Source organism: Lactuca virosa, chromosome 5 (assembly GCF_052849685.1).
Source record: "Lactuca virosa cultivar CGN04683 chromosome 5, Lactuca_virosa_CGN04683_v6, whole genome shotgun sequence".
NCBI lineage: Eukaryota > Viridiplantae > Streptophyta > Magnoliopsida > Asterales > Asteraceae > Lactuca > Lactuca virosa.
In genome coordinates, this window is record NC_136430.1 from 262,987,444 (window position 1) to 262,999,811 (window position 12,368).

General features: G+C 39.4%; 1 protein-coding gene across 1 annotated transcript; it reads left to right on the top strand.

The window, feature by feature from the left end:
• Positions 1–268: 268 nt before the first annotated feature.
• LOC145112679 (uncharacterized) lies at positions 269–1,342 on the top strand. The gene is made up of 3 exons (XM_079048814.1): positions 269–277; positions 351–402; positions 516–1,342. The coding sequence occupies exons 1-3, from the start codon at positions 269–271 to the stop codon at positions 1,340–1,342; spliced, it is 888 nt and encodes a 295-aa protein (XP_078904940.1).
• Positions 1,343–12,368: the final 11,026 nt, after the last annotated feature.

The following is a 12,368-nucleotide window of genomic DNA, read 5'->3' on the forward strand; positions in this document are numbered from 1 at the left end:
CAATTTGGAATTGTGACCCACATACCCAATACCCATCCATGATCCATTGGACCATTCCATCTAGATCAAATAAAAGAAGAAGGAAACGATTTCCCTACTGAAAAGAAAAAAAATCGTCAATACGGCATCTACCTTCTGTGAAAGCTACGACGCAAAAAAAAAATCGCCAATGTAGCCTCCTGCCTCCCTTCAATCGATTACAATCAAGGCATAAATATTTCGATTTTGCTTGGCTTGAGTTGGCACTCCCTTCAAACCTACAAATACAATGAAACAAGTAAGTATTGATAATTTTAGGTTTATGAAATTAGTCAAATTAGTTGTTTTTTTTTTAAATTTCTTAATTATAGGTGAAATTACTATTTCTTAACCATGAAATTAGTTGTTTACTTGTAACTTGTTGTTAGAATGTTAGATACTTAGATTGTTAACCTTGAAATTATTCAAATTAGTTTCTTTTCCATTGAGTTTTTGAATAATTGGATGGCTTACTTGTTTGATATTGAATTGTTAAGATAAAATTGGGTTATTTTTTGGAAGAACAAGCATCAATAAATCAAGTGTTGTAGAATCCTCCAAAAGACCATGCTTCAACGATTTAAGTTTTGAAGAATCCTCTAAAAGACCATGTCCTTCTAATCAATCATTCCCTTTGGTTTCTAATGCAAATCCACAACCTACAACTACTCCAATTACAAATGTTGAATTGAAAGATCTTCCAAAAGACCCGGGTCTTAGACCAAAGATTACAACTTACCATCCAAATCAAAGAGATGAAATAAGGAGGGCATATTTACTTCAAGGACATTGTCAGCCAAGGGGTCATACATTCCCTTCAAAGAAAATATGTTCAAAAGAAAGACGTTTTGTTGTTAAGTGGTTTGATGACTTTAAGTGGTTAGAGTATAGCATAAAAGAGAACAAAGCATTTTGTTTATTTTGCTATGTATGTGGAGACATGGTGGGAAAACAAAATGGGAGAGACGCATTTGTTTCACAAGGTTTTGATAATTGGAATAAAAAAAATTCACTGAGAGATCATATGGGTGGTATTGATAGTTTTCATCACAAAGCAAAAGAAAATGGTGAATTTTTATTGAAAGAAACACAATCTATTAGTGCAGCTTTCAAGAAGCAAACCAATATTAAGGAGAGTAACTATAAACTTCGTTTAGGTGCTTCAATTTGGTGTTGTAAATTTTTATTGAAAAATGGTTTACCATTTCGGGGTCATGATGAGTCGAGTGACTCTCTTAATAGAGAGCTTTTCTTTGAGTTATTATCTTTCTTAAGAGACCATAACGAAGGCATTCATAATGTTACCTTAGAAAATGCTCCTTAAAGTAATCAAGTGACGTGCCCGAGGGCTCAAAAGCAAATTATTGAATGCTTTTCAACAGAGATAATTTTAGGTATTTGCAAAGAAATTGGTAAAGATGTGTTTTCTTTATTGGTTGATGAATCTAGAGATGTATAAGAAAAACAAATGGCCATAGTTTTGAGATATGACGACAAGCGTGGAGAGGTGAAGGAAAGATTCATTGGAATTGTACACGTGAAGGATACATCCTCTTTGACTCTTAAAGCGGCCATAGATGACGTTTTTACCTGTAACAATTTGAGTATATCCCAGGTAAATATAACATTTTTTTCCTTATTATGAATTTTAATCGAATATTATTCGCTTTAATGTTTAATATCTTTTTTTATCAGGTAAGAGGACAAGGTTACGATGGGGAAAGCAATGTACGCGGTGCATTCAATGGTCTAAAAGCTTTTGATTTTACAAGATAATGATTCAGCGCATTATGTGCATTGCTTTGCAAACTAACTTCAGTTAGTTATTATGGGTGTAGCAAAAAAGCATGATGGTGTTAACGATTTCTTTGAGCAACTTTCTTTGGTGGTTAATGTAAAAGACAAGACATGCTACGGGAAAGTCAAAGAGAAAGGGTGCAAATGTCAATTGGAAATGGTGAACTTGAAAATGGAAGAGGGTTAAATCAAGAGAGCTCGCTTATTCGAGCGGGAGATACAAGATGGGTTCACATTTCAAAACCATCACAAGTTTGATGAACTTATTTCCGGAGGTTCGTCATGTTCTTGGTTATGTCGAAGAGGAAGGATCCACTTTAAGTAACCGAAATCAAATTGGTGTCTTAAAATATTTCAAGACACTAGATTTCGTGTTTTACTTACATTTGATGTGACAAGTGCCATATTTGGATCCAACAGAATTCAACCAAGCCAACAAAAATCAAGTAAAGTCAACAATTCAATGGCTTAGGACTCAAAACATTTAGGATTTCGGTTAGTGCATGGACCGAAATCACCATGGGATTTCGGTTGGCACATGAACCGAAATCACTAGCTGATCTCGGTGTGCTAGGCCGAAATCACATGTGATTTTGGTGGTACTAAGGGATTTCGGTGGGAAAGAGGAGAAAATAAGGGTTGATATTATGACTTGATAGACACATCAGTTCCCCATAAGAATTATTATCCATCGTGTATCAATGCTATTATCCCCGAAATATTAAAGTAAACATCATTTCACCTTCCCTCCTTATCTTGGCCGAGATCATCCCCAAACCCCCCACAATTTCCATAATTCTTTCTGTTGACTCCATATTCTCTCAAGAATAAAGTTCAAACTTCCAAGGTTAATTCTCCAAGTTGATTCCTAGAATTTTGGTAAGTAGTTATTGTTAATCTAGTGTTTTTACACACTTTCATGTTAGTTCTATCTCATTTACACACATTATAATGTGTTAAAAATCATAGGATAATACCATCTTCAAAGAGTTCATTGACCACTTTCAAGTGATCTAGGCTTGAAGATCTTCACAATCATCTCTTATTCCAACCACAAACACAGTCAAGGTGAGTTCATACCCCTATATTTTCGAGTTTTTCATGTTTTAGGGGGGGGGGGGGTACAAGTCAAGTTTGGTTTATCACACAAATACTTGCAAGTTTCATCTCTATGTTAAATATAAAACATTATTTGCATGAAATATGATTATCACTAGTTATTAAACAATTATTCGTGATATATTAGTTTTGAGATGCAAAACTAACAAAAACAAAACATAAACTATGTTATATAATCATAAGAAAAGTTATGATTACAAAACTACAAGGATTTTGAGACTTTTACCAAAATATGTTTTTTCTAACAAAAATGGTTAAATTCTAGGTGTTTCACCATTTTGTGGGATACAACCCAAAAATATGTTGTTTTGACCATCCATTTGAAACTAGACAAAAACACTGTTAAAAAAACAGGGCAAAAGCTCGAAATGGACATTTTTCTTACAAATTTCTCATACTTGTGTTGGATGTAAGTTTTTATGACATAATCTTTAAAACATCTAGACAAGACAACTACTACGTATTTATATAAATGATTATATAAATAGTCTCGACAAACAAACATAATAAACTATAATTGGTATAGTTTGGGAGTCACGAACACTACATTATCATTTCAGAAGGAAACATATAATTATTTAAAGGTATAATTATTTTTACACTATGTAACCACTATGGAAGAGTAATACATTCATTTACAAGAAAAAGGGGTTTTCAGTACACGTAAACCGGTTGATACAATTTTGTGAGACATTTGGCTTCACCGTACCTACCAGAGTACACACTAAGTCCTGCATTATAACCAGAGTCTCTTGTAGGGAGAGTGTAACACTTGTGTATAGATCTATACGGGATTGACAACCCCACACCTAAGCTGTTAGCTATAGTTAGACCGGCCAGTCTAGGGTGACAAATGTCTAACAATTCCGACGCCTGAAGAACGTCGTAGCAGGCCAACTAGTCATTAGCATGATTATGATAACTCACATGGGGTATTAACAAAACATTTGGTTTACGAGGTTAACATACATTCAATTAGTTTTATATAAAGATAAATACTATTACTCAGTACAACATTACTTACATTTTTACTCTTTGGATATAATACTACAACTCATTTTTAAAGAAAATATTGGATTTTCTGGAAGTACACACTATCATTTTTACACAGAAAAGTTACCAATCCTACTCATTCTAAACGCCGAAGAACTCACCAACTTAATTGTTGGCACTTTTCAAAATCACTTGTATTCTCAGGAAATTAGTAAACAGGTATTCAAAAGATGTTTTTGAGGATAGGGCGTCGCTGCGTCACGTCACTTATTTTTGTCATATGTATATGGTATCAGTTAGACAATGATTTGGATACAATGTAAACTTATTATTTATCAATATGATGGTTGTACTGCTTTGATCACTACTATTCATTTGTTATGATACTGTACATGAAAGTCATCCACCCCCAGACGTTTCCGCCGTTCTGGTTTGGGGGTGTGACAGATTGGTATCAGAGTATTGTTTATAGCGAACTAAGTATATCAAACCATGTAAGATATACACCTATAAATACAATGGGGCTAAAACACTCTGACTAAAAGTATACTTTTAAAATAGAAGTATTTTTATAAAAAGTAAACGTACATGCATACATACTAGAACAGTGTCATAATAAGAATCATATAAAAGTATTAAGATAAGTTGGACGCTGCGATTAAGCCTAGATAGTTATCTAATCATATCTGGGATAAATATAGCCTGATCAAGTATATTTATGCGAGATATGACCTACATGTGTTTGGGAATGGTCGTGATGAACAACGAGTCTAAAACTTAGCAACTCTATATACCAAGAAATTCTAGAATCAAACATAAAGTTAAAATATTATTGGAGTATTTTAGAATACTATAGGGTTATACACTTAAACCCTTCTATTATTTCTCATATCTCTATTCTTGCACAGACGTCATGGCAGGATTCCATATGCTCGGAGACCCCTACTTCCCTAACCAGGGAAATGGCGGATGGATCGAAGAGGATCCTGAGGAGATAATGGAGGAAGACCCCGAAGAGGATCTCGAATAAGATCCAGAGGAGGAAGAAGACGAGGAGGAAGTAGAGGAGGACTCGGACGCAGAGTCCGAGGTCATAAATCCTCCCTATATCGCCAGGGTTCCCGCACATCGACTGGGCTTCCACGGAGCCACGCCCCGTTGGGCGGAGGACCTGGAGAGGTGGAGCAGACAGCAACACCAGCGTTCTCCATAGGGCATGGAGCGAGGTTTCTTTAACCTTAGTCACGAAGGACCGGCAGACAGGGCCCTCCCTGTCATGGTTCAGCAAATCACGCACCTCGGGGATCAGACCAGGGCGTCGGCAAATCGGATCTTGGAGCTAGGGGATGCTGCGGAAGTCACTGACGCACGAGCTCGACGACTGGAGAGGGACTACCCCCGGACATGTCATCTCATTGATTGCCTCCATGAGGACCTCACCACCGCTCGATTGGAAACGAGGGAGTACCAGGAGAGGCACTCGGCCCTCGATGAAAGAGTGATTGTAGCTGAGCGTCGGATATCGGAGATGCAGGCCTCCATGACTCCATCCCATGGCTTATAGGAGACTACCTGCCGCGAGTAGGGCTTATACCACTCACGTTTTGTGATCGATTATATGTACGAGTAAGCGTTGGTGCTACTCTTTCTTGAAGACCTTCTTAAGGGTCAATTTTCAGAAACTATGTACTAATACTATATTATCAATGAAATGGGCATGGATTTCATTTCATTGGGTGTTGTTATCTGTTATGCAATTGTTTACTTGTTATAGTAAATTCCATTTATGAATTGCTTGCAAATTACAATAACGACGAGACCTAATACATATATAATCGAGACCTTTCATTATGGCAATGCCCAACTCATAACCCATTATCAAAGACTGATCGTTATCCCACCTCTAAACTTTATGGCAGAAAGATGCCACCACGCAGAGTTAGAAGGCGTGTCGTCAACACCCCAGCAACTCCACCACCACCACCTCCACCGATGGACTCTGCTGTTTTCCAGACTGCGGTAACAGCCGCTGTGGCTGCCATCATGGCCCAAATTAGCAGTAACGACAAAAATTAGAATGGGCATGGAATGACAATGGAAGCGGGAACGTCACTGGCAGTTCCAATCTGGGCGACAACCAAGGGCATCAACGGTTGTTCTCCTACAAAGAATTCAAGAACTGCAAGCCCAGGACCTATCATGGCGACGGTGGGGTCGTGACTTTGACAATATGGTTTGAAAAGACCGAGTCCATATTCGAAATTTGTGCATGCCTGGACGAGTTCAAGGTCAAATATACAACATGTACATTTGCAGACTCGTCCTTGTTGTGGTGGAATGGCCACGTTAAAACTCTGACCCTAGCTGTGGCAAACGCCATGAGATGGGAGGACCTGAAAGCTATGATGCTCGAGGAATACTGTCCAAGGAGCGAGATGCAGAAACTGGAACAAGAACTGTGGGAACACTCTATTAAGGGCTCTGATATTGCCACCTATACTTCCCGATTCAACGAACTGACAACTCTGTGCCCTGGAATGGTCACCCTAAAGTGGAACGTTACATTTGGGGACTATCCCCTCAAATCCAGAGAATGGTCATATCTACCAACCCGAGCACCCTCGATAGTGCCAAGCGTTTGTCACAGAATCTTGTCGACCAGGGAGTTCATCAAGGCATTATAACCCCCACACCCGAATAACCAAAGGGGAGAGATAACAAGCGGAAGTTCGGAAATAAGAAAATGGGCTAACCCGCTCAAGACCCGATCAAGAAACAAAAAATGGTGGCCGTCCATTCCATCACCGCCCCTACCGCCCTTGCGCCAGCCAAGCAATATGGTGGGACTCTTCCGAAATGCGACAAGTGCAATTACCATCACCATGGAGTCTGTCGAGAAATGCAATGTAATAATTGCAACAGGAAGGGGCATATCTCCCATTTCTACAAAGCACTTACACAACAAACCACCCAAGCCCCTAACGCTGGGATGAGTCGTGCATGCTACAGATGCGGTGAGATGGGACATTTCAAGAAGGAGTGCCCGAAGGCACAAAACAGGAATAGCAGAGGCGTTGGAAGGCTTCTAGCAATGGGGCATGAGGAGGCCATGAGGGATCCCACCGTGGTTACTGGTACGTTCCTCCTAAGTAACTCATACGCATGCATAGTTTTCGATAGTGGTGCGGATAAAAGCTTCGTGAGCCACTAGTTTAAACACTTACTTAAACAGAAACCTCAATCGCTAAATGAAACATTCACTGTAGAAATGGCAAATGGTAAAACAGAAAGCAATAAAGATATATACGTAGGATGCACTCTAAATCTAAACAACCATTCCTTCCAAATCGACCTAATGCCGGTCACCATAAGGAGTTTTGACGTTATCATTGGCATGGATTTGTTAAGTCCTCACCATGCCGATATCCTATGTTACGAAAAGGCCGTTCGCCTTAACTTGTCAAGTAGCGAAACCCTCATCATTTTTGGCGACAAACCCAACGTAAATCTACAAATCATCTCTTTCATCAAGGCTCAGAAGTATCTACGCAAGGAATACCACGCCTTCTTAGCCCACGTGGTGGATGAGAAACAAGAAATGAACAACATCAAAGATATTCCCGTAGTCTGTAACTTTCCTGATGTATTTGAAAAAGACCTTCCGGGAATTGACTTGATTCCTGGAGCCACCCCCATAGCCAAATCACCATACCTTTAAGCACCGACTGATATGCAGGAACTATCTAGTCAACTGAACGAACTTTTAAGCATGGAATTCATCAGACCGAGTTTCTCACCTTGGGGAGCACCGGTCTCGTTCGTGAAAAAGAAGGACGGATCTTTCTGCATGTACATAGACTATCGAGAGATAAACAAACTCACTATCAAGAACCGTTACCCCCTACCGCGGATCGACGTCCTCTTTGACCAACTACAGGGGTCAAGCTATTTCTCAAAGATTGATCTAAGGTCGGGGTACCATCAGCTGCAAATTCAGGAGGAAGATATTCCTAAGACGACATTCAGAACTCGCTACGGTCACTACGGGTTTATGGTGATTCCCTTCGGTTTGACTAATGTGCCAATGGTGTTCATGGACCTAATGAACCGTGTGTGCCGACCTTATATGGATAAACTCGTGATAGTATTCATCGATGACATAATAATCTATTCACCAAGTAAGGAGGAACATAGTCAGCATCTACGACAAGTCTTGGAGACGTTAAGGGCAGATAAACTGTATGCGAAGTTCTCGAAATGTGAATTATGGATTCGAAGGGTAGACTTCTTGGGACACGTAGTCAGCGAGGAAGGGATACGCGTGGACCCTTCCAAAGTCAAGGCGATTGAAAACTGGGCAACACCAAGAACACCGACAAAGATCCGACAGTTTTTAGGTCTTGCTGGCTACTACCGAAGATTCATACAAAACTTCTCTAAGATCGCGAAGCCGCTCACTACCTTGACTCAGAAGGGAGTGATTTCCAGCTGGGAGAATAAACAAGAAACCGCCTTCCAAACACTTAAACAGGCCCTATGCAGTGCTCCAATCTTGTCTCTCCCAGAAGGGACCGAAGACTTCGTGGTCTATTACGATGCGTCCAAACAGGGCCTAGGCTGCGTGCTTATACAGCGAGGAAAGGTCATTGCCTATGCCTCAAGACAACTCAAGACTTATGAGGTCTTTACAGATCATAAGAGTCTACAACACATCCTCAATCAAAAGGAGCTCAACATGGGACAACGGCGGTGGGTTGAACTGCTAAATGACTACGAATGAGAAATTCGTATCATCCATGCAAGGCCAACGTAGTAGCAGACGCCCTAATTCGGAAAGAATACTCGGACCGCCGAGTAAAATCATTAACCATGACCATCCATTCACACCTGTATACACAGATCATGGAGGCGCAACGAGAAGCCTTGAAACCCGAGAACGTCGCAGGTGAGGCCTTACGAGGAATGGATAAAAACCTTGAAGTCAAGGATGATGGAGACAATTACCTCATGGATCGAATCCGGACACCGAGATTCGACAGATACAGATACGTTGTCATGAACGAGGCTCACAAGACCAAATAATTCATTGATCCCAGTTCAGACAAGATGTATCTGGACCTCAAGAAGCTGTATTGGTGGCCAAACATGAAGGCATAAATCGCTACCTATGTGGGCAAGTGGCTGACTTGTGCCAAGGTCAAGGTAGAATACCAAAAGCCCTCGGGTTTGCTTCAGCAACCAGATATACCCGAGTGGAAGTGGGAGCGGATAACCATGGACTTCATAACCAAGTTGCCCAAGATAACAGACGGACTTGACACCATCTGGGTGATCGTTGATAGGTTAACCAAATCCTCCCACTTCCTACCTATAAAAGAGACCGACAAGATGGAGAAACTAACAAGGACGCACATCAAGGAGATTTTACGATTGCATGGCATGACAATAGCCATCATCTCCGACCGGGATAGTAGATTCACCTCACGGTTTTCGCAGTCACTACAAAAGTCCTTGGGGACCAAACTCGACATGAGTATAGCTTATCACCCTCAAACGGACGGACAAAGCGAGAGAACTATACATATGTTGGAAGACATGGTGAGAGCATGTGTGATAGACTTTGGTAAAGCCTGGGATACCCATTTACCCCTCATCGAGTTCTCATACAATAACAGCTATCACACTTGCATCAAAGTTGCACCATTAGAAGCCCTCTATGGGCGCAAGTGCAGATCACCTCTATGCTGGGCTGAGGTGGGTGACACGTAGCTAGCAAGGGGACAAGTGCCTAATAGCACACTCACGGACCCGGAGATCATACGAGAAACCAAAAATAAGACCGTTCAAATCCGTGAACGATTAAAGGCATCCCGAGATCGGCAAAAGAGCTATGCAGATAAACGATGCAAACCCTTGGAATTCCAGGTTGGTGGCTGCGTTCTGTTGAAGGTCTCACCCTGGAAGGGAATGATACGTTTTGGGAAGCGTGGGAAATTAAATCCAAGGTTTATCGGGCCATCAAAGATCCTTGCCATAATTGGCCCGGTAGCTTACAAACTTCGACTACCAAAAGAACTTAGTAACGTACACCCCACCTTCCACGTGTCCAACCTGAAGAAGTGTTTGTCCGATGAGACTCTTGTACACCCACTCGATGAAATCGAGGTAAACGAGAGTCTACACTTCGTAGAAGAACCTGTAGAGATCATGCACATGGAGGTCAAGAGAATGAAACAAAGCCGTATACCCATAGTGAAGGTCCGTTGGAATGCCAAGCGAGGGCCTGAATTCACCTGGGAACGAGAATATAAAATGAAACAGAAGTACCCACATCTTTTCCCTAGCTCATGAGACCCACTCCAGAACTAATTTTGGGACGAAATTCCATCTAACGGGGGGATGATGTGACAACTGCCAATTTTGGATCCAACAGAAGTCAACCAAGCCAACAAAAGTCAAGTAAAGTCAACAAGTCAATGGCTTAGGACTCAAAACATTTGGGATTTCAGTGAGTGCATGGACCGAAATCACCATGGGATTTCGGTTGGCACATGGACTGAAATCACTAGGTGATCTCGGTGTGCTACGCCGAAATCACATGTGATTTCGGTGGTACTAAGGGATTTCGGTGGGAAAGAAGAGAAAAGAAGGCTTCACATTGTGACTTTATAGACACATCAGTTCCCCATAAGAATTATTATACAGCATGTATCAATGCTATTATCCCCTAGAATTTTGGTAAGTAGTTCATGTTAATCTAGTGTTTTTACACACTTTCATGTTAGTTCTATCTCATTTACACACATTATAATGTGTTAAAAATCATAGGATAATACCATCTTTAAAGAGTTCATCAACCACTTTCAAGTGATCTACGCTTGAAGATCTTCACAATCATCTCTTATTCCAACCACAAACACACTCAAGGTGAGTTCATACCCCCATATTTTTTGAGTTTTTCATGTTTCAAGGGGGGGGGGGGGGAATACAAGTCAAGTTTGGTTTATCACACAAATACTTGCATGTTTTATCTCTATGTTAAATATAAAACATTATTTGCATTAAATCAGTAAACAGGTAGTGAAAAGATGTTTTTAAGGATGGGGCGTCGCCACATCACGTCACTTATTTTTGTCATTTGTATATGGTATCAGTTAAACAATGATTTGGATACAATGTAAACTTATTATTTATAAATATGATGGTTGTACTGCTTTGATCACTACTATTCATTTGTTTTGATACTATACATGAAAGTCATCCACCCCCAGACGTTTCCGCCGTTCTGGTTTGGGGGTGTGACAGATTGGTATCAGAGCATTGTTTATAGTGAACTAAATATATCAAACCATGTGAGATATACAACTATAAATACAATGGGGCTAAAACACTCTGACTAAAAGTAAACTTTTAAAATAGAAGTATTTTTATAAAAAGTATACGTACATGCATACATACTTGAACACACTACAAAAAATGAAGCTAATGCAACCCCGCTAAAAAGTTGAATTAGGACTTAAAAAGTTGCATAAAGCCTAATGCAACCTTTTACCAAAGGTTGCATTAGGTAAAGTTGCATTAGACCTAAAACAACTTTTTTTGTTGGAAAATGCAACCCTTTCTGAAATAGTTGCAAATCTTTTTGGATGCAACCTTTCTTAAATGCAACCTTTATTATGAAAAAACAACTTTTTTATGCTCATATGCAACTTTTTTTACAATTAGATGCAACCTTTTTAACTGTTTTAGTTAGGAAAATGCAACTCTTTTAAAAAGCAATTGCAACCTTTATTATATTTCTAGTAAATAATTGCAACCTTTCTCTATGGTATATGTATCGAAATCGTTTTTCGTTTCTAATTGCAAAAAAATGCAATCTTGTTTACAGTCAAAAGCAAATTTATTTTTGTGACTTTTCTAATGCTAATGCTACATCTTTTTTCTAGTCATGTGGATGCCACATATGTTTGACTACATTGCTATGGATATTCATTACTACTAAAATTATACCATAAAAATAATAACATAAGTATCTTATATAATTTTATGGTGTCCTTTGACATGTATAAATTCAAAATAACAACCATAAATCAAAGTCAACACAAAGTTCTCAACTAGAATCACAAAAAAGTATGAAAAACATCCTAGACATGTACTAAACAAAGAAGATAAATCATATTAGCAACTATTGACCTTCGGGAGGTTGTTGTTCCATAAACTTCCGCATCATGACTTCAAAGTTTTCTCTTTGGTTATTACTATCTATTCGCATAGCTTCTAATTCAACATGTTTTTTCATGGTACTCTTAAATCTCTTTTCACATTTCAATCAACCGATTTCTGTCAACTTCACTTGATTTGAATGATTCTATAAGTCCCGCCGGAATCATGTATGATGCATAACCACCACCCACTTTTTTTTATTAATTTATTAATAATTC

Bases quoted from the DNA above. Each gene is read 5' to 3' on its own strand.
- LOC145112679 (XM_079048814.1), top strand. The intron at 403-515 runs GTTAGAATGTTA...TGAATTGTTAAG, and splicing joins TTGTTTACTTGTAACTTGTT to ATAAAATTGGGTTATTTTTT.